The sequence below is a fragment of the Rousettus aegyptiacus genome, unplaced genomic scaffold (assembly GCF_014176215.1).
Source record: "Rousettus aegyptiacus isolate mRouAeg1 unplaced genomic scaffold, mRouAeg1.p scaffold_m13_p_5, whole genome shotgun sequence".
In the NCBI taxonomy this organism is placed as follows: Eukaryota; Metazoa; Chordata; class Mammalia; order Chiroptera; family Pteropodidae; genus Rousettus; species Rousettus aegyptiacus.
Genome location: NW_023416308.1, coordinates 79,802,442 through 79,824,781, shown reverse-complemented (window position 1 = coordinate 79,824,781; position 22,340 = coordinate 79,802,442). Strand labels below are relative to the sequence as shown.

The window sequence follows — 22,340 nt, the reverse complement described above, 5'->3', positions numbered from 1 at the left end:
TCCGCCTCCCCAGAGGTCTTTCCCTGTGACTCGCCAGAGTACTGCTGAGGGGCGGGGTTTTACACCTCGAAGGGGCGGGACCTTGGAAAGAGGCGGTACTCCTTGCTCGGAAGGCTATCAGCAACCCCGCCCCAGCGCTCGGTCGTTGCCAGGAAACAGGCATCGACGCTCTGATTTTGGCCGGGCCCAGCCAATGAGCTTGCACGCCACTGCCCAGTCGTGCGTCGCTGGGCGGTTACGTGTGGTGCGCGGGGGCGCGGGGCGGGGCGCGGCTGGTACGCCTGAAGAGCGATGGCGGCGGCCTGAGCTTACCTAGCGGCTCCGCGGCGGTTGGGCCTGGTCAGGGTGGGGGTTCCGTGAGTGAACAGTAAGTATGGGCCGGAGGGTCCCGAAAGGCGCGTGAGGGCATGAAGGACTGGGCCATGACGGCCCCAGATTTGGTGACTGGGTTGCGAGGGGACAGGTTGAGGGACTGCATGTGGCGAGGGGCCGGGTGTGAGTGTCTCAGGTAGGGGTGGGGAGCCTAAGGGTGAGTGGTTAAGTAATGAGCTGACTTGTTTGAGTGGCTGTGGCGCTTGCGAGAGACCAAGTGGAAGGGACTTTTGAACACATTTTACCGAGGGGCTGGGGCTTTCGTGGGCAGGGATGAGAGACAGCCCCGGGACCCGAGTGACGGGGTAAGGCCCGTGCGGGGAGGGGAGAAGAGAAAGCGAAGGCAGGAACGTGCGGACTGGTGGTCAGTTGATGAGGGAGTTGAGGGCAAGGCATGGAAGGAAGGACTGAGGGTTGTGAGACTTGGATGTGGGTAAGAGCTTAGTTCTGAAGCCTCTTTCAGTGGACTGTCCTGCCTAGTGAGAGCACTAGTTCTAGACTGAGAAGGACAGCATGGGTGAAAGTGTTGTGCACTTGGCTCTTCTGTTCCCATGCTCTACATATTTTGGAGGACCAAAAAAAAAAAAAAAAGACGTCATTGGCGATAGTTAACTACGATAATGATATTTTGGAGGCGTAGTCTTCAACAGAGTAATAACTGGGACCCTCGTTCCCTCAAGTTCCCCCTTGAGATGGCAAACTTGAAGATGGTTCCTCTCATGGAGGTTTTTTTTGGCCATGACTGCCTATGTTTGTTTTCTCTCCACCTGCTTCCGGGTAGCCTTACTTCCCTGCTGCTCTTCACCTATGCTGAGCTGTGGGGCTTTGATGGTTGTTATCTGTATTGGACTAACCGCGTTCAGTTGTTGATTCTACTTTCATGAAAGTAACATGGGTTGTTCATTCAATACTATAATTAGGCTCCTAAACTGGATGGCTTTGCTCTCATTTTCTTACAGTTAAATTTCCTAAAACACCACTTTACAGAGGTAAATTTATGTAAACTGCTTTTATTTGAAATATACATGTTTGATGAGTTTTGACTGTGTTTACATCTGTGAAATTATTACCACTTTCAAGATACCAAACATTCCTACCACCCCCAAAAGTTTTTTACAGTCTCTCTGCAATTTATCCCTTCCTCCACGACCTGATGTTGGGTTCACTTTATTATCATTTTGCAGGTTCCTATCTTCCTGCCAACGCACATGCACATGACAATTTTGAAAGTTCTGGAAAGCTGGGCTGACACTCAGTGATAATGGCTACTTTCACACCACTAAATTTTCCTCTCTGCTGATGGTCTGCCACAGAGCCTAGACACCTTCTCCAGGCTCAGGAAGAGTTAGGGCTTTTCTATCCAGACCTTAATCTGAGAATTAGGGGCAGCTCAAGTTTCCATTCAGTTCCAGAGTCTCAGCATCAGAGCCAACTACTGTTCTGTTTATGGCATGTTTTCATTGCTTCTCTTTGGAGGCCAAACAAGTTTTCACACTGATGGAACCCTTCGCAACCTGCCAGCTGGTCAGAACTTTGTGGAACCTATATGTATCATAACAGGGTTTAGAGCAGTGATTCTTAAACACTGGGCCTAAAATCTTGCCAGTCCATGATAAAATTTTCATCCATCCGAGGTGGAAGAAGGGAAAGACAACATATGGAACTTGAGTTTTCCATAAAGAAATTTATACTAAGATCATTATTTCTATTATTTTGGTGTTAAAGTGCTCTCCCACTGACAAAATAATGGTGACAGTAGATGGTGGGTTTAAACAAATGGTCTTATTTGTTAAAAGATAAACCTTATTTTTTAATTAAAAAATATTTCTAATGGCTCACGAGATCTAGAAATTTAGAATGATGATGATTCAGCTGGTGTATTATGTTGAGGAAGCATGCATTTATGCAATAATTCTGTGTAACTTCTGACATCTGAACAGTATTATGCTTTACATAGCAATCTCAAGTTTTACTGGATTTACATAGATACCTTGTGAAGTAGGCAAGACAGGAATTCTTATTTTATAGATGAAGAATCAAGCGCAGAAACCAGAGGTCACATAATGATAAAGTGGCAAAACAGAACCCGAAGTTTGGTCTCCTGAGAGTGAGAGTGACTTGGAGAAAAAAAGTTTGTAATAGAGAGTGAAGGTGATGGGGACTAAAAGGTATGTGATGTGTAGGAGGGGTCGCGATGACATGGAGGACATTATATTGGCAAAAAGCATTTTTAATGATTTGTAATTGTTATATTTCTAAAAGATTAAAGATGAGTTGAGGGATGAGGGTTCTGTTTAGTATTGTGGAAATGACACAGGAACAAATATACACACATAATACTTAGATCACATCGTGATAGTGATAGGATGAGACTAGTCGAATGTCAGAAAATTCTTCAGGATTGTCCAAATTCTTGGTTATTCTGGAGAAAGTACCGGGTTTGGTAAGCTTGTTGTTTGCTATACTGAACTCTGTTGAAATAGTAGTGCATTAAGTATAATGGATTTTGACTTAAGACATATAGCTCAGTGTTAGATCTAAGATGAAACACAGATGAGAATGATGATGTAGAGATGGAAACATGTTTGGACTGCTGTGTGTAGTAACCATTTATTCCATATCTGTTCTGTGGCAGGCATTCTACCAAGAACTGAGAGAACAAATTCATGCATGTATTAACTCATTCATTCTTTTAGCATATAATTCTTTGGTATATAGCCTATCCTTGTGATGCTTACATTTTATGAGAGAAATAAGACATGGTCTTCCGAGGTCTCAAGGAATTCTTAATCTGATTGGGAGAGATGGACATATGAAAAGATAATTTCAATTTAGAGAGACAGTGTGCAATATGAAAATATAATGAGGTGATTACTTCTTATATCTAGTTTCAATCTCTATGTTCCAATTGTGTATGTTTGGTGATCTACTATATATCTCCACAGGTATTGCAAAATTAACATGTCCAAAACTGAACTCATTGTCTTTGCTCTGAAAGCCTGCTTTTGCATCATATGCCGCATCTCAACCCAGGCAAGGACTTCAGTGTCATCTTCCATTCTTTCTGCCCCATTCACCCCTTGCATTTAATCAATCACTACAATCTTAATACATTTTCTTCTCTGTTGTCTTCTTTTCACTTCCACTGCTACATCTTCACTGTTAAAAGCTTTAGTTTATTTGCCCCTCATCTCTCATCTGGATGTTCCCTGCTGCCCCCAACAATCTCCTGCCTTCAAACTTGATCTCTTCTAGTCTGTCCCTAGAATGATCTTTCTAAAAATACAAATCTGGTCATGGAACTCCTCTGCTTAAAAACTTTGGCTCTTGTATTCTGTAGGACAGCATCCAAATTCTTTAATATGGCATCATTTGGCCTCAACTCATCTCTTCAGCTTCATTTCCTGCCGCTCCCTACTCTGTGTTCTAGCTTGAATCAATTGTTCACAGTTCTGTAACAAACTTGTTACTTTTTTTGAGCCTTGCAATCTTTGTAATAGCTGCTTCCTTTATTCAGAATGCCTTTTCTTCTCTGCCCAGTGAACTTTCTTCATCTTTAAGATCTAGTTCAGTGTCACCTCCTGTTTGACATCTTTGTCACCCTTACCCAACAGGGATAGAAATAGCTGTGTGTGACATGGGGATTCATTGTTGTAAAGGGGAGTCACAGTGTGATTGGGGTTCACATTGTGAGTTACAAGGGCTCTGCTGGAGTCATATAGAAGGATTCCCTGTAAGAAGCAGAGGTGGTACTGGGGAGAGGGGAGGGAGTGAGTGGAGACCATATACTGATAGCCCATTTGTCTAATACATATAGCTGAGGGATAGACAAGGAGGGAGGAAATGTGTAAGCTGAGCTCTAGGTTGGTAGGCTCCTTTGAGGTAGTCCCCCTCCCTCCCATTTCTCATATTTCTATGAGGTTTTAATCTGATCTTTCTACTTTTAGTATTTAGGGTAGCAGTCCATCCATGCCTCTTATATCAGCACCAATCATTTTGCCTAGGAAGAGCCATTGTAGGAAGAGAAACCTTAGGACTTTTCTGATCTGTTCTTGGAAGGTCATTCTGGTCCCTCCTTGTCTGCTGTGGGTGTTGCAGGTGTATCTCTGCCCCCAGCTCCCTCCCTCTTTTTGCCTCTCCCAGGGCAAAGGTTCACAAATGGCTGAGCTACTTCCTGAACTGTGCTGCTGTTCTGAGGGGTGGTGAACATCCTTGCTGAGTGTGCCTGCAAGGCTGTGTTTAGGGCCCTAAGGTGAGCGTCTGGCCTTGGCTACTTGTGGGTCTGAAGGATCATTCATCTTTTTCCTTATGGCTGAGTGTGAAGGGAAATCTGAGAAGGGGTCTACTTTTTTTCTAGACTTTGCTATGGAAGGAAGGAGCACAGTAATAGGGTGGTGATTCCATAATATTTTTTTTATCTTGTTCTGAACTTTGCAGGGTTAACAGGGAGTGAGGGAGTCTAACTAGGTGATAAGGGACACCAAACTATGGTCTTCTCTTATGTTTCTGCAGTGTATGAGCAGGGCCCAGATTAAGTGTTGTATTTCGGGTTCTGAGACACTGATTCCAGCATGCCTTTTGTCCTTCAGGTCTTTGAAAAGAGATGGGGTGGGGATGAAGAAAGATACTGGAGGCCAGTCCCCCTTGGGTTTGTGAGTAGTGCCCTTTGTTAGTCAAGCAGTAATAGAAGTGGGCATTCCAGGTATTTTGCAAGGTAGGTTTGTTAATCTTTGGAATTGAGTTCTAGAAGCTGGAGACAGTTTAGTTTTGGATGTGTTAAGGCCTTACTTTGCTGAGATTGGAGCTCACTGGGGTATGAGTGTGAGGTGGTGAGGATGAACATGTTGGAGCAGATTAGATCTCATCAGAGGGCACTTTGGTCAAACAGGATCAGGAGAGGGAATTGAGAAAAGGTAAATGTCATTTATGGAGTTCCTGTTTTATGCCTGGAGTGTTACACAGGTAATCTTATTTAATTCTTAAAATAGTAACGATACTTGTTTCATGAGAAATTTATAGATCGGAAAACTGAGGCTCCAATGTGTGAAATGATTTATTTAAGGTCACACATATTGGAAAATCATGGGCTGAGATTCAAGTCTTTGTTTGAGGGACTCCAGAAGTCATGTTTTACCTCACTTCTTTGTGTCTCTCTTGCTTGGCCTTAGGGCCTCTATTCGTTTTCAGTCTTCAAATGTGATTTGATTGAGAAAATGTTCTATAAACAATAATTCTCTTGTGTCAGTCAGGGTCTTCACAGGTAGCAGATAGCACAAATAAGGCTTGGGAAAAATTTAATAAAGGTATAATGTTGACAGAGGTATAGGCAGAGTTTAAGGAATCCAACATGGGATGATGCAGTATCCCAAGGTTAATAACAATGAGAGGGCTAGTAACAGGAGACTTTACCAGGACTCTTAGCTGTTGGCTTTGCCTTTTCCAGTCCATGTCTACCTGGGACTGTAAGTATTTGGGCAGATGGGTAAGTACCTTTTCCAGTGCATCCTTGCTGCCGATAGCTAATAGTCTGTGCGACTGTGTTAGATGGTTTAAAGGAAACCATGTATGCATGACTGAATGACTGAATCCATTCTGTGGACTCATTCTCCATTCTGTGGCTGTATCACTTTCTCACCACTTCTCTTCTCCCCCTACCTCTACTCTCTTGGGTTAGTGAGGGAGGGAAGGTTGACTGGGGGTGGTAGTGGTGGATTTTAGCTTCCTTCTTTCAGATTTTGGATTTATGTGAAGTGGCACCCACCCTTTACTTTTTATTGTCTTACTTTCTTAGAGAATGTAGTATACGTTATTTTTCTGTCAGTTATCCATAACTTATTTACCCATAATATATTACTTTCTTCAGATTTTTTCCCTTGACTTGACAAACACCCTTGAGGCTCCCCATCCTAAAGCAAAACATTACCAAACAATAAAAACTCTTTGTGTCGACTCTCTGTCACCTCTCTCTGTTTCTTTAAACCATTGTCTTATTTCATCCTTCCCTATATTTATGAATTTCCTGAAATTCCATCTTACCATCTTTGGGTCCTAGTCATTCTTTAACCAGTTACTTTCCTAAGTTTATCTAAAACTTGAGTGCTAAAACTGACTATTTTCAATATCCATTCTACTTAATCTCTCTGTAGAGTATACACTATGGGCAACCTCCAGTTACTGGACACTTTTTCCCCCTTGATTTCTAGATTACCACAATTTCTTGGATTTCTCCTTCCATCTCTGCCTACTTTCACAGTTTTCTTTAAAGACTCCTCCTCCTTTGCTTTTCTAAATCCTAGGATGTCACCCTCAGCTCCTTTCATGATCTGCTGATCTCTTCAAATGATTCAATCTACTTCCATAGCTTCATCTACCACTTATAAGCTGGTGACTCCTGGACTTATATCTCTAGTCTTGATTTCACTCTTAACCTCAATTATGATAATTTTACTTGCTTACTAGACAACATGGATATCCTATAGGTATCTCAAAACTTAACATGTACTAATTCTCTTTTCTGAAACAAAATTCCCTTTGTTATATGTTCCTAGTCTGCTAATGGCATTATCTTTTACTGAGTCTCCTATACTTCATATTATCATCTTCTGTTATCCTCCATTAATTTATCAGGTCTTGTTGTTTATATTTCATGATTAAGTTAAATCCAGAGGCAGATTACCTGCTTTTACATCCCAGCCTTGTACTTACTAGCTGCCTAACATTGACGATTTAACCTTTCTAGACTTTGATTTCCTCATGTGTAAAATGGAGATCATAGTTACCTCTAGGGTTTTTATGAGGGTTAAATGAGCTACTATATGTATGGCTTAGAATAGAGCCTGGCATATAGTAAGTGCTCAGTATATGTTAGCTGTTATAATTATTTTTAATTCGTCATTCAGTTCTACAAGTTTTTTTGAATGCCAGTTGCCACTGAATACGTTGCCACTGAATTTCAAAGAGGAATGAATTATATGGTCACTTTTGTCAAGGAGGTTATTATTAATGGCAGAGGTATTAACAAGTGTAGATAATTTCAGTATCACATGGGACATGCTAAGATAGAGGTGAATCTCATATTTATCTTTTCTAATCCTCCTCCTACCACATTAGGTCATAACATCCTTTTTTCCCCTTCTTTAAAATAGACTTTTGAAACAGGTTCTTATAATTGTCCACTGCCATGTATCTCTCTGTTCCACCTTATACTTCCATCTGATGTATTTTGAAAGGCAAATTTGATCTTGTCATTTCCTTGTTTAAAAAACTCATTTAGCTTCAGGGTGTCAATAGATAAAACCCAAACTCCTTAGCATAATATTCAGTGATATTTATAACCTTCACCCATATTTGCCCTTCAACTCAATATCGTATCTCTCCCCTAAATAGTCTGTAAGCCACATGAAACTTGCAACTGTTCTTCAAATTTGTTATGTTCTTTCATAGTACCATATATTTGTACATACTGTTTTTAATATGAAGAAGGCCTTTCCCTCTGTTCTCTGATCAGTACATTATCGTTAAAGATTTAAGTCAGATATCACCTCCTTCCTGAAATCCTCTTATAGTCTCCCAGGCAGAACTAGTTGCTTTCCCTTCATGCCCCCATGACACTTTTGTAAATACTTCTGTTTATAATATTTATTGTTGTTATTGTTTATGTTCCCCCTAGCTGTTTATCCATCTTCATATTTCTAGTGCTTACATAGCACAGTGCCCAGTACTTTTATGAGTATGGATGTACATTGAGTTAATGAGTGAGCCATGTCTTCTATTTAGGACTGGCTCCACCCTTTATAAGACTACCCCTGTTCTGTAGAGCAGGGGTCCCCAACTCCCTGGGCTGTAGACCCATACTGGTCCATGGCCCGTTAGGAACCGGGCCACACAGCAGGAGGTGAGTGGCAGGTGAGCAGTCCAGGTGCATGGGTGAGGCTTCATCTGTATTTGCAGTTACCCCCCAGTGCTAGCATCACCACTTCAGCTCTACCTCAGATAATCAGGCATTAGATTTTCATAGGAGCATTGGTCCCTGGTGCCAAAAAGGTTAGAGACCGCTGCTGTAGAAGATTTCCTTAAGCATAGTTGCTGCATTTCTTTAGTTGTGAGCTGGTAATGGTGAGGAGTGTCTGGGTGGAAGGGAATGGTGGTTAATATAACCCAATGGCAAAGTGTGGGACTGTTGACAGGTCTCTGGGTTTCTTTAGTCCTTGTTTGAGTATAAAGAGGAAGGACAACTGAACCACACCTTTCCTCTGAAGTTTTTACACTCTCGAAAGACAATACTCCTGAGGGGGTGGTGTGTGTGTTGGAGAAGGAACTGTGAGCCAACAACTGTTTTGGTACTTTTCCTTTTCTCTAGTGAGGGTGTCATGTCAAGTTCCCGGGAATGAGTGTTGGGTGTATCTGACAGAAGTGGGGTCTAGGTGTGTATATGGGAGTGTATCCTTAGAATGAAAATTATTCTGCTCTTTTGGTTGGCCCTGGATTTCCACTTCTTCAGAGTATTCAGGCAGTTAAGGGTTTATTTGCCCATTTCCTACTGGATGAACTTCTAGGGAAGGGACCTGTGATAGGCAGAACAAAATTTTTTCCTCAGAGGGCTGGAGTCAGATCGAGACTGTGTTTCTTCATTATTCATTTGTTCATGCATTCAGCAAATATTTATTGAGTCCTTGGGCACTGCTCTAGGTACTGCAGATACAACAGTAAATTAAACAGACAAACCCTGCCCTCGATGAACTTACATTCTAGTGGGGAAGATAGATAATTTCAAGAAGTGAAAACTGCTAAGAAGAAAGTAGGATTAGGAAGCTAGAGAGTGAAGGTGGGAAGATGTGCTATTTAGAATTGTTGGGTCAGGCCTCTCTGAGGAGATGGCATTTGAAAAGCACTGAGTGACGTGAGCAACATGAAGATCAGGAGAAGAGCATTCTAGGCAGAGGGAACTGGAAGAATTCACAAAGGTCTGTGAGTAAAGTATAAATAAGGAGGATGGTAGGAGGTTATACAAATTAGATTATATAGACCAAGGTAAGGGATTTGGATTATTACTAGTGTGATAGGAAATCACTGGAGGGTTTTCAGCAGAGGAGAGATGTAATGTAATTTGGGTTTTAAAACTACCGATCTGGTTGATGTGTGGAGGATAGACTCTCAGAGGGGGTAGGGCTGGAAGCATGGAGACCAGATTGGAAGCTATTGGAATAGTATGACGTGTTTTGAGGGTATAGATGATAGAGTTTGCCGATGAACTGGAAATTGGAAGTAAGGAAAAGAAGAAATGAGGATGATATCCCGGGTTTTGGCCTGAACATGTAGGTGAGTGTTGATATTTATTGAGTTGGAGAAGGCTGGGGGAGTAATAGATTTGGTGGTAGAAATAAGTTGTGTTTTAGCTATGTTAAGTTTAAGATGCTGACTGTGTGCATAGCATGTAGGATTTTCAGTGGAGTGGCGGTTCTGAATTCTTCCTTCTGGGGAGTGGATCGAGGCAAACTTCTGTTGATCTCTTCTTCTTTTTGAATTAGATTTGCAAGTCTGGACTGGTCAGTAACCTCTGGGTCTGCCATTCCAGCCGGTTATATCTTCTGGCTCCATGGCCAGCTACTGGCTCCTACAGACCGGATGAAGCAGACTGGAAACATAAGTGGAAAAAGCCTCCAGCTGGCAAGTTCTCAGAGTGTGGTCCTCTGGCCGCTGGCCCTGCCCAGCCTGCCTCATGGAGAGGATGAACTGGCTGAGCAGACTGGCCTCCCGGGTCCCTGGGCACCGTGTACCTCAAGGGGCCAGTCTGCAGACCCCTGTCATGGCTGACCCTGAGACCTGCCTCATGGTCTTCAAGAATCACTGGTCTCAGGTAGGAGACAATATGACAAAGGGCCTAGTCTGGTGGCTTCCCAAGTCCTCCTAACCTGTGTTCTCTCAACATTCCATTTAGTCACCTTATCTTAAATTCCTTCTGTCTTCTGTCCTGTGTTTCCAGGTGGTGCGAATCCTGGAGCGGCAAGGCCCTCGGGCAGCTCCTGGGGGTGCAGATGATCTCAGTGCTGTGCGCAACCATACTTATCAGATGTTGACACTGCTGGCAGAGGATCGTGCAGTCCCTTCAGCCCCCGCTGCCCCTGGGCCCCTTCTGGAGTTTGCTCTACACGAGGATCTGTTAACCCGTGTGTTGGCATGGCAGCTTCAATGGGATGAGCTTGGAGATGGGGTTGAGGAACGGCGTACTGAGCAACTGAAACTATTTGAGATGCTGGTGAGCGAAGCTCGCCAACCACTGTTGCGGCATGGTCCCGTTCGTGAGGCTCTGCTGACCTTGCTGGATGCCTGTGGCCGTCCTGTGCCCAGTAGCCCAGCACTGGATGAAGGCCTGGTGCTACTTCTCAGCCAGCTGTGTGTGTGTCTGGCCCGGGAGCCTTCGTTGCTTGAATTCTTCCTGCAGCCACCTCCTGAACCTGGAGCTGCCCCCCGTCTCCTCCTCTTTTCTCGCCTTGTTCCCTTCGTCCATCGAGAGGGTACTCTGGGCCAGCAGGCTCGTGACGCCCTGCTCCTGCTTATGGCTCTGTCAGCTGGGAGCCCCACTGTGGGCCGCTACATCGCAGATCACTCTTACTTCTGCCCGGTCAGCACCTCCTGGGATGGGGGGTAGGGTAAGGTGTGTGGACACTGGACAAGAGATATGGAGGGCCTGTGTACCAGGCCTCCCTCTTAAGGAAGTAGCTTCCTGGGTTTAAAAGCATGCCTAGAGTTGGAGTGGGCTTACGTGGGTAGGGCAGGTACTAAGGCTCTTCATGGGCCAGTGTTCCAAGATGATGCTTGGCATATTGGGTAACTAAATACCTGCTGTAGTAATAGCTCTTCCCGTACTTCAATCAAAACTCTTGGTCAGTAGCTTTCCTGTTTCCCCTTTTTTATGTGGTCTGAGCCTTTGGTAACCTATCCTTGGGGATGACTCCCAGGTGCTGGCCACAGGGTTGAGTGCCCTGTATTCCTCACTGCCCCGTAAGATTGAAGTTCCAGGGGATGATTGGCACTGCCTGCGACGGGAGGACTGGGTGGGAGTGCCAGCCCTTGCACTCTTCATGAGCTCTCTGGAATTCTGCAATGCAGTCATTCAGGTGAGACTAAGGTTCCCAGGAGGTCTCGCCCTTGGATATCGGGGGAGATGGGGTGGGAGGTGGTATAGTCCTGAAGTTCTATTCTGTCCTCTTGGGTGTAGAGTGCCTACTTGTACTGTGCCATACTACTTCCTTCCAGACAGTGATCCTCTTCACAATCCTCCTCCTTCTTTCTTGTACCCCTATAGGTTGCTCACCCTCTGGTGCAGAAACAGCTGGTTGATTATATCCATAATGGGTTCCTGGTACCTGTCATGGGCCCCGCCCTGCACAAGGTGAGAGTCATGGGTAATAAGGTGGAATAGGGGATTAGGCTGACAGGTGGTAACCTCAATGCCAAGACCAATGGGAGACAGTGGGCTATGTACTCCTCCCTTTTTCCTTGTCTGCTCCTGGTTCCTCCTTAGAACTCAGGGAAAATGACTCAGTATATGTGCAGGGAAGCCCTAAATTTCCAAACTTTCCCTTCCCTTCGTCCAGACCTCTGCGGAGGAGATGATCGCCAGTACCGCCTATCTGGAACTTTTCCTACGGAGTATCTCAGAGCCTGCCTTGCTCCGTACCTTCCTGCGATTCCTGTTGTTACACCGGCATGATACCCACACCATCCTTGACACCCTCGTTGCCCGTATTGGCAGCAACTCCCGGGTATGGCCCCTACCTCTGTCCTGGCTTACCTGGGTGAGCCATCATCTCTCCCTGACTTGTGTTCTGGGAGGATGTTACTGCCCTTTGGCCTTTGTCTCCAGCAATCACTTTAAAGTTCGGTGGCATTTACTTTCTTGTATTTAACTTTTAACCATTTTTGGGTACCGATTTTAATCTATTCCCCTGCTTTCGCAATATGTGACTCTAGAACGGTGCTTCCTTTTCTGGATGACTTTGGCTGCTCATTATGGCTATAGGTTTTGCCATTGTGCTACATTTGTAGCATAGGCTTGAGGTTCTTGTCAACTGTGTAGTGCTCTGTGGCCTGTTCTGGGGGCTCAATATTACCTTTTCAGGTTTTTGTGTCTGCTTTGATAGCTGACCTAGTCGCTACTGGTATGTTTACCTTTTCTCCCCTTTAGATTTGCTGCATTTAAACTATTGTAACTTGGGGACATACACCCACCCACCTACCTACCTACTTACAGTCCTTCCTCTTGAACATTTATGATGAATGTTCATTATGTACAATACTGTTCTCTGATACTGAGGATATAATGGTAAACAAGGTAGACATGGTTGCTGACTTCGTGGAGTTTCCTTTATAGAGGAGGGAGATAAGCAAACACATTACTAAAATAATTGAAAATTGTGATCTGGTATGAAGAGACCAAACAGAGTGCTTATAAAATAAGGTGGTGGTAAAAAAATCCTGTCTGAGGAAGTGACATTGAGCTGAGACTTAAAGGTAATGAGGGAGTTAGCTGTTGATGAGCAAGTGGAAGAACAGTCTAGGGAGCAGCATGCAAAGGATAGCAGCTGGGGAAGAGCTGAATGTATTAGAGGAAATGAAAGACCAGTGTGACTGGAGGTGTAGTGAGCAAGCGGGGGAGGCAATGAGATGAAAGTAGAGAGGTGGGATTCAGATCCTGCATGGCCTTGTAGACCATGGTAAGAAGTTTGAATTTTAACCAGTGCAAATGTATATATAAAATAGGAGTAAATAGTTTCCAAGGTATAAAGACCTGAAATCTTTCTGGGGGAAATAAAGCATTAGTTTAGCCATGAACTTTACGACATTTATTTTGGCTCTGGGAACCGTTTTATTTTTTTCTTTTATTATAAATAATTGAAGTTCCCTGGGTCTTTGTGTTTAAAACAGAAATTCTTGGATCACTGAGAGTTCTGGAAACTGTTCTAGATAATCGAGGCACCTTATAGTTGGGTTCCAGGTAGGCAAGTTTCCCAATTTAGCTAAGTTTTGTATAGGTGAAGTTTCTGAAAAGCTAAGTTAGGATATAGATGAGATACTATAGAGTCACTCGAATTAGACCAGTGTTTCTAAACGAAGCATACACTTCAGAATTTGAAAGTGACAATAACTATGACAACAGATTCTAAACTCTGCCTTAGATCTCTGAAGTTACAATTTTTAGGAGTAGGTCCACGGCATGTGTATTTTAAAAAATTCTCCAAAAAGTAATTATGATACTTGAGTATCATAATTGAGTATCATGTCGGTTAGGAGTTATTGGTATAAACCAATAGAGAATAGATGTCAAAAAAATTTGATTTCTCATTATGCTGAAGTTGACTTGGTCATATATCTAACCTCAGGGAATGTCTTGTTATTTTGGGACAGTCAATTTCCTTCTTGGGGTCAATTTGTTTTTCCTGTGCTGGTCTCTGTCCATCTTGCTTTTGTCTTAATCTTATCCTAACTTCTTTGATTCTTTGTCATTATCTTTAGTCCTTAGCATATATTTCTATCAGTTTGCTTTTGGTCCCCTGAACTCAGGAGCCTTTTATGTTCTTGGGGTATTTCTTTTTGATTCCTGGTTCTTGGAGGAACCAGATCTCTTCTGGTTTCAGGATGGCCGTGCAGATGCTTTCCTTTGCACTGTTTGGTCTTTTAAGCTTGATTCTGTTCGTCTGACTTTGTAACTTCTGTAATTTTTGTGGCTTAAAGTGAACCATGCTAGCTAGCCAGTCTTTGTTCCTGACTATCTGTGTTGGTTTCCTATTGCTGTCATAACAAATTACCACAAACATAATGACTTAAAACAACACACATTTATTATCTTACAGCTCTGTAGGTCATACATCTTGACACGATCTCACCAGGCTAAAATCAAAGTGTTGGCGGGGCTATATTCCTTTCTGGAGGCTCTAGGAGAAGACCCATTTCCTTTCTCATTCAGGTTGTTGGTAGAAGTTATTTCATTTCAGTGATAGAACTGAGATTCCTATTTTCTTGCTGCCTGTCAGCTGGGGAACATTCCCAACTTCTAGAGGCCAACCAAATCCTTCACTTGTGGCCTCATTTTTCCATTTTCAAAGCCACCAATGGATTGAGTTCCTCTCATGCTTCAAATCTTTTCTTTCTTTTTTTTCCTTTTCTTTCTTTTTTTGACTCAGCTGGAAAAAGTTCTCTGCTTTTAAGGGCTTGTGTAATTTGATTGGGCTCATCTTGATAATCCAGGATTATCTTTCCATGTCAGATTTGCAACCTAAATCATGTCTACAAAGTCTCTTCTACCACGCAAGGTAAAATATTTATAGGTTCTGGAGATTAGGACTTGGACATCTTGGTGGGGGGTGGTGTGTTTTTCTACCTACCACACAACATTTCAGTGAGTCTGAATGTTTTCATTGCTAGTTAAAAATGGTAATTTTGGGTAAACCTTCCTAAACATCCATGCTTTTCAAAATGTGAACTGCTGTCTCTTTCCCACTATAGCTGGATTTTAATTCTTCCATAATCATTTAGTAAATGATGAGCTCCTAGATCATGCAGGTAGTGCCCTTGACTAAGACCCGATAGTTGTCTTTGGGGAGCTCAAGGTATCTGACACACTTGCTATAAGGGAAGTATAGAGAAAGGGCTGTGGTGGGGATTCAGAGGAGTGAAGGAGAGCTTAGCTATGTCTGTTCTCTTCAACTAGCCAGAGATGAACCACTCTTCTTCCTTTTCTAAAACAAAAGATTTCCACTCTTTTGGACCCACCTGTTTTTTCCTTTTTCCGTCAGCTGCTGTTGAGCTTTTCTTGATCCTACCTTCTGAGATATACACTGGTGTCAGAGAGGTGACTCATACTCCTGTCCGCAGCGCTGCCCACTTCCCAGTTGGGATTCTTCTAGGTTTCCTCAGTTTTCTTTTTGGTAGAGATTCAGCTACTGTGCTGCAACAGTGTCTGCTGGTAGGCATTCACCTAGTTATCATGCTGTTGTTGTCTTCTGTAAGTCATTCATTAAGTCCCAGTATTTCCTAGGGTCTCTTTTCATGGGTATTAATTTCATTTGCGTATTGCTGGAACCTCTTGCTGACTGGTGTATGTAGCCAGAGAGTTTGCTGACATATGTATGATTTATAGAAATACATTGAATCTGACACATGATTCATTCCTATCTGTGAATAGCGAAGTTTTGCTCACAAAAGTCATGTGATCATTTATTTAATACTTGAATGACAGTTATGTGCCAGGCCTGTGCATATTGTTTCTTTATGAGTGGTTGGTTGGGCCTGGGGCTGGTGGGGGCAGGGGTTCCCACATGGTAAACATCTTGGAGGGTAGAGAGCTCTTATGGTAACTCCCTCCCTCCTCCCCCACCCCTCAGCTCTGCATGGTCTCTCTGAGTCTCTTCAGGACCCTACTGAACCTCAGCTGTGAGGATGTCCTGCTGCAGCTGGTTCTCAGGTATCTGTGGGGCAGGGCTGAGGGATGGCTGATCCTGTATACTCAGGGCCTTGTGTATTGCTGGGGCAATGGGTTTTATTGGGGTTCTTCATGTGTTTCCTGTTGGAGCCTGGCTTAGCTATATACTTCCATTGGCCTGATGTTCTCCTAGTCTCAGTTCTTCCTGCCTAATCTATCCTGTGCCCCTTTTCTGCTGTCTTTCCCAGGTATCTTGTTCCATGTAACCATGTGATGTTGAGCCAGAAGCCAGCTGTGCGTGATGTGGACCTGTATGGACGAGCAGCAGACAAGTTTCTCTCCCTAATCCCACGCTGTTGTAGGCACCGTGCCTCTAGCCCACCCCGTCCAGAGCATGCCTCGTGGGCACGAGGTGGGCCTAGCAGAGAGGCAGGGAAAAGGGAGGAGACCACGGGTATGGCCTGGATTCTGGGGGAGTCTAACAACAAGGGGTGAGTGGGGGGAGGTAGCCATGAGTGGCATTCCATCTTTGGGGAAGTCAGTGAGGGGTCTTGCAGGGTGGATCTTTAATGCCATTAAAGAAATTTAGCTTCTGAGTAAAGCTGTTTCTTTCCAGTTTCATGCTCTTCCTGTTTCCATTGTTTCTTTGGTGTTGGTGATGATGAGATTGAGTAGTGGATGAGGAAAAGCTTCATTTGGAGGGTGGAGTCAGCCATCTGAATTGGTCCCATGTTTTTGCTGTCTCATTGCTTTCTCAGTCTCCTTAGGTGTCTATTTCTCTTCCTGGAGCACCTGTCATTGATTCCTGTTATGTTTTTCCCCTCTGCAGGCCCTGGAAGCCCAAGTGTTGACTCCTCTTCTGTGGTGACAGTACCCCGGCCCTCTACGCCATCTCGTCTGGCCCTCTTCCTGCGACAGCAGAGCTTGGTTGGCTCTGAGTCTCCAACTCCAGCCCCTTGTTCACCAGGGCTTGCTGCATCCCCAGCCTCCAGCCCTGGCCGACGGCTCAGCCCTGCAGAGGAGCCTGGTGAGCTGGAAGACAATTACCTGGAGTATCTGCGTGAGGCACGCCGTGGTGTGGACCGCTGTGTCCGAGCCTGCCGTACCTGGTCTGCCCCCTATGATGGCGAGCGGCCCCCTCCTGAGCCTAGTCCTGTTGGCTCCCGGACTAAGAAACGCAGCCTACTGCCTGAGGAGGACAGGGACAATGTGGGGGAAGGGGAAGAGGAGGAGTTGGGGTGTGCGGGACTGGCTGGGGTTGTAGGGGAGGGCCCTGGCCACCTGTCTCCTCCCCAGCTCAATGGGATGCCAGTACCATGGCCTGAGGGGGCCAAGAAAGTTCGTAGGGTGCCACAGGAAGGAGCTGGGGAACTGCTAGAGGGCACCTCCGAGGGCATGGCAGGACTAGAGAGCTTTGGACAGGAGCTCCAGGAACTGGAGGTGGCATTGAGCAATGGGGGAGCTGGCTCAGAGACCCCATTAGAGCCTCCACTACCTCTTGAGGAGGAGGAGGCCTACGAGAGCTTCACCTGTCCCCCTGAGCCCCCTGGCCCCTTCCTCAGCAGCCCTTTGCGGACTCTCAACCAGCTACCAAGCCAGCCCTTCACTGGTAAGCTACTTACCCTAGGCTTTCTTCTTTGTGTACTGTTTGCATGCTTTGACATGTTTGTGCTGGTTTCTGAAACTTCTTGGCCATGTCATTTCTGTGTACTTGCCTAGCTCCTCATTCATTTTGCTTGAGTTCCTTCCAGATACATATCATGTCATACTCGTGTCTCTTGTCTTTGTGTATGTCTTCCATGCTTGTGCTGGTTTGAGTATTGACTTATGTCTCAACCTTGTATGTATGTCCTATGTGCATGTTCCTCCTGTTCCCCGGTCTGGCCATTTCCTGGGATTTGTGATCAGGGTATTCTGTGTTTGATGTTTCCTGGTGAGTCACAGTAATGTACCTGAACCATGTGAAAGACGTACTGGCTGTCCTGTGTATGAAGCACCTGTAAACCATTCTGTTCCCACTAGTATATCTGTCTGGGTGTTAGGTCTTCTGTCAGCTCTTCTGTGGCCCAGGAGCAGCTCTCGTGGTGTTCTTCCCCTACTTGGTCTTGACCTGCTTTCTTCCAGCCTCTTTACAGGATTCAACTTTAGGTTTCTTCCGTTCCCTGTCCTTATAACTGGTTGGTTGCCATGACTATCCAGTAAAACTTTCTTAAGGATTTGTGGTTAGTAATAAGGACTGAAGCAGACAGAGTAAAATACCTCTTTAGGGCAGAAGACAAAGTGTGGCCTTGAGTGCCTCAACTGAGTTCTTTCAGTTTCTCCAGGATGTCTTTGGAGCTAACCTGACATGAGTGACTAGGCTAACTCCTCTTTGTTTTTGTTTGAGGGCCAGTTCTACTCAGCCTAGCCCTCATCTGGTTCTTATCCTTACTCCATATCCTGAGTTAGGGGGGAAAAAGTCACCTTTGGGAAGCGCCGTAGTACTTTGGGCTAGACATACCGTGAGTTAGTGTCCCATTTGTGTCATTGATGCATGTAAATTACTTATTATGATGCTGGTACATTGCGAGAACTCAGCCCATGGTAGCTTTTTACTAGAATTATCATCTCTTGGGTACATGGCAGATGTAAGTTGACCACGTCAACCATCTTCCAGTTATTTGTAGTCAGGTTGTCATGCCTTGATCAATACTTGTCCTAATGGGGCCTGGGATGTGCTGCCGTTCTGCTTGCACAGCATCAGATCTGCTCTGGAGTCATGATGACTCCCTCTTGCAGACTATAGAAAATATATCTTTCGATTTAATTATTTAGCCTTTGCCTCGCTCCTTCCTTTTTAGTACTACTAGAAGGTGGTACGCAGGGTTTACCACATTCTTGAAGCATTAATTGAAGCCCTATCCTTTACTTCTTTGCAAACTCATCAAGCTTTTTGAATTTTCTCCTGCAAGAAAGTACCAGGAAATAAGAGAAGCAGAAGGACAAAGTGATGGACCCTGTTAAACTAGAGTTGTTTTAGAGTTAAGGCTAGTCATATATATCTACTATCTTTTCCAGGATTCACTACCTCTTGCCCTTTGTTCTCCTGTCTTAATTCGTACTGCAGTTCTTAGGTATATTCCTTTTCCCCCACAGATCCCTGATCAGACAAACTGATGGTTCTGGAGTCTTAGTGCTGGGGATTTGTCTCAGTGGAGGCCAGTTTTACCAGTAGATCATTCTAATCCCTTTTATTAGCCTCTCCTCCACCAAATAGTCTGCCCTGAATCGTTTTTTTCTGGCTCTCAAATAAGCTCTTTTTTCTACAGGTCCTTTTCCACCTTCTTGATCTCCAGCTCCTAAACAGAGCTGATTTCTCCTTTGGTCCTTGAAAGAGTTCTCTCCTAACTTTAGTCCTTGAAAGAGTTCTCCCATATAGTCACTTTCTTCTTGCTTTCTTTCTAACCCAAGTCTAGTGTTATCTTTCGTTTTGTGTCCAATCCAATTATCCTTTGGTCTTGATCACTTTCTCGCTTGTTCTTTTTTCTGTTAGGCCTCTTAAAGCATTTTTAAAAACTGAGAAATATTATATAGCTTATAGCAATTATTGAATATTTTATAAGTCTGTATCTGACTTAAGCTTTGTGTCAGTCTCTCTTTGGTCCTCTTAATAATCTTATGAGGTGGGTATATTTTCTTATTTTACCAAGTCAGAAACTATGCTTAGAGAGTTTTGATTCATCCATTAACTAGTAAAGGGTAAAGCTGAAATTTGAAACCAGGTCTCTCTGACTCTAGAGCCTGCAGTCTGGCTCTCTTCAGCTCTAGTCTGTGTAAAGCTGGCATCTGGACTCTTGTGGGTCCGTGTGGTGCCTGCCATTTTATTTCCTCCAGAATAGGTGGTCACAGGATATTTAAACATAATCAGAGACTGACATGCAGATAATTTTCATCTGGTAAGGGTGGGGGTCTCTTGTTTTTGGGAGGAATGCGTGCGATGTGCATTGTGTTCAGGCCTTGTATCCTTGTGCCCACCCCTCCCAGGCCCCTTCATGGCTGTGCTCTTTGCCAAACTCGAGAACATGCTGCAGAACTCCGTCTATGTCAACTTCCTGCTGACGGGGCTGGTGGCCCAGCTGGCCTGTCATCCCCAGCCCTTGCTCCGCTCTTTCCTGCTCAACACCAACATGGTCTTCCAGCCCAGTGTCAAGTCCCTGCTGCAGGTGTGCGATGCATGCATGCATGGGTGCGTCCAGGCTCCGTGGTGGGCCAGGTCCGCAGCTGGAGTGGCCCCGGGGGTGCTGGGAGCAGGCCCAGTGGGACTGTAAAGGATTGCATCAGTCTAGAGCCACCCAGAAATGTCAGGAAGTTGTACTTTGTAGGTGCTGGGCTCTGTGAAGAATAAGATTGAGAACTTTGCGGCCTCCCAGGAGGACTTCCCAGCACTACTTTCCAAAGCCAAGAAGTACCTCATTGCTCGTGGCAAGTTGGACTGGGCTGAAGGCCCTGCAGCAGGACCTGCTCCCCGCCGCTCTGATCCTCTAGGTGAGGCCTACCTCGCCACCCCTTTCCCTACCCTTCCTAGATAGCTAAATAGCCTACGTTAATTGAACTCTTATTAAGAGTGAAGACTTGCGATGGGAACTGTGGGAAGTTGTAGGAATTTGAGTCTTGGTGTTTGTCCTCAGGCTTCTGATCAAAGGATAAACATATTTCTGTCCACTAAGAGCTAAATCAGCAGTACCAGCAAAAATTGCTCCAGTTGTTGGGAACAGGCAAGGGGACAGACTAGTCTTTAAGTTGAGGTTTTGTTACAGCTTGGTAAAGGACATGGTGCTTGATGTGGGCCTTGTGAAGTGGGTAGGACTTGTGTAGGCAAAGGAGAGAGTTGGTTTTATTCTTTTGTTTAGGGGATAGCATCTACTATTTAGTTGGAGCAGGGGCTTTGGAAGGTGGTAGACCAGTTTGGTAGTAAGGCTAGAAAGATTTGACCAGAGCACAAGGTTCTCAAAATAGAAGTTGGGCTGGGTAGAAGTTGTAACCTTTTAGGCAGTGTTCATATGCTAGTTCATGGCTAGGTGAATTGGAGCTAGGAGAAAATGTAGTCAGAGCAGTCAGGAGGATTCTGCTGTAATGCAGATGTGACCTATAAGGCTTGAATTAGAATAGTGGAAACAGAAAGGAAGAATTCAACAAAGTGGAAGTGGGTTGGAAGTATTGGCAGACATTGGTGAGTGGTTGTGGGATATAAGGAAGAAGGATGAGTTAAATATGACTATGGAGTTTTAAATCTAGACCTTTCATTAACAAGTATCTGAGCACTTGACTAATGTGCTAGGCACTGTCTTTGGTACAGGGGACTCAGGGAGTTATAGGATGAGATCTATGCCTTCAAAGAGCTGACATTCTAGAAAGAGATTAAAGGAACATCATAACCGAAGGAGCAGGGTCCCAAAGATGATGGAAATATTGAGATTCAGAACATTAGGAAAGGATTAACTTTGGAGGGGAAAAGGTTGTTTTTTCCCCTTTTGAAGCAAATGAGAAGAGATCAGGAGGAAATGATATGTACCAATGGAGTTGTCAGGTATGGAAGAGAAGTTTAAGGAATTGAAGTCATTCTTTGTATGTTTATCTAAGTAGGAGGCAAAATAATATACTGAGAGCAAGAGAGCAGAGGTAAGATAGGGGCTTAAGGAGAAAAGTGTATGGGTTGGGGAGAGAGTACCAGAAGGGTTATTACATAGCTGTGAAGACTCAGCGGAGTTCCTTATCATGATTTCCTGATTGTCTAGTATTGTGACTATTTCTTATGTCCACAATTGTGGTACTTTGTTCTTTGTGTATGGCCCAGGGGTTGTGTATGGCTCAGGCATACAAAGGTAAATGAGACAGAGTCCAAGCCCTTAGGCTCACAATTAGTGTATGAGGTAGATGATATATATATGTAAATGAATTATTAAAATGAAATCTGATAAGGGCAGTAAAATGGGAAGTCAGTGGAGGGCAAATCAGAGGTGGTTTCCCAAAGAGGAGGAGATAGTGAAATTAAGCCAAAGATGACAACAGTAGGGAGAGCAAAATTAAGGCAGAGGGGGCTACAGAAGCATGGAAAGAACCTGGAGCGATCCAGAGAGAGCAGATAGGTGTGGATGCAAAAGGAGGGTCAGGAATAGAGAGTCTCAGGAGGTTAGAGGAGGAGTATGAGCCTGGTTGTGAAGGGTTCTGAATACCGAATTTAATAGATCTGTCTAGTATCACTCTGTAGCCAGTATTAGAGCTAGAGAATGGGAACTATCATGATCTAGAGACTAGATCCATAGAGCCTAGGCCCTAGATGTTGGACATAGATCCTGAGCCAGGAATCTAGGCAGAGAATTAGAGGAGGGCGGGCAATATTTTAAATGGCTTATTTGACATGAAGTTGTCTGGCCACAACTAATTGGAGTATGGCTTTTGTGAATATAAGAGAGAGACTTGTAGAAGGCGAGTGGCACAGGAGAGCAGATCTTGGAGGGATAGTGGACTGTGACAGAAATGATAAAGTCACTGAACTATGATTACATGT

At 44.3% G+C, this 22,340-nt stretch overlaps 1 protein-coding gene across 5 annotated transcripts in view; it reads left to right on the top strand.

The window, feature by feature from the left end:
- The first annotated feature begins 265 nt into the window (after positions 1-265).
- FAM160A2 (family with sequence similarity 160 member A2) overlaps positions 266-22,340 on the top strand; it is a 31,426-nt gene continuing 9,351 nt past the window's right edge. Inside the window, exons 1-11 of one of the 5 annotated variants that reach the window (XM_016133516.2) lie at positions 266-367; positions 9,900-10,228; positions 10,355-10,993; positions 11,331-11,489; positions 11,678-11,764; positions 11,970-12,137; positions 15,756-15,835; positions 16,042-16,247; positions 16,623-17,402; positions 19,817-19,995; positions 20,155-20,317. In XM_016133516.2, the coding sequence (XP_015989002.1) occupies positions 10,091-10,228; positions 10,355-10,993; positions 11,331-11,489; positions 11,678-11,764; positions 11,970-12,137; positions 15,756-15,835; positions 16,042-16,247; positions 16,623-17,402; positions 19,817-19,995; positions 20,155-20,317 (2,599 nt within the window). In that variant the 5' untranslated portion in view covers positions 266-367; positions 9,900-10,090. Of the gene's footprint in view, positions 368-9,899; positions 10,229-10,354; positions 10,994-11,330; positions 11,490-11,677; positions 11,765-11,969; positions 12,138-15,755; positions 15,836-16,041; positions 16,248-16,622; positions 17,403-19,816; positions 20,019-20,154; positions 20,318-22,340 lie in introns of those variants that run through there. The other 4 variants (XM_016133517.2, XM_016133520.2, XM_016133518.2 and 1 more) reach the window with 4 other exon arrangements.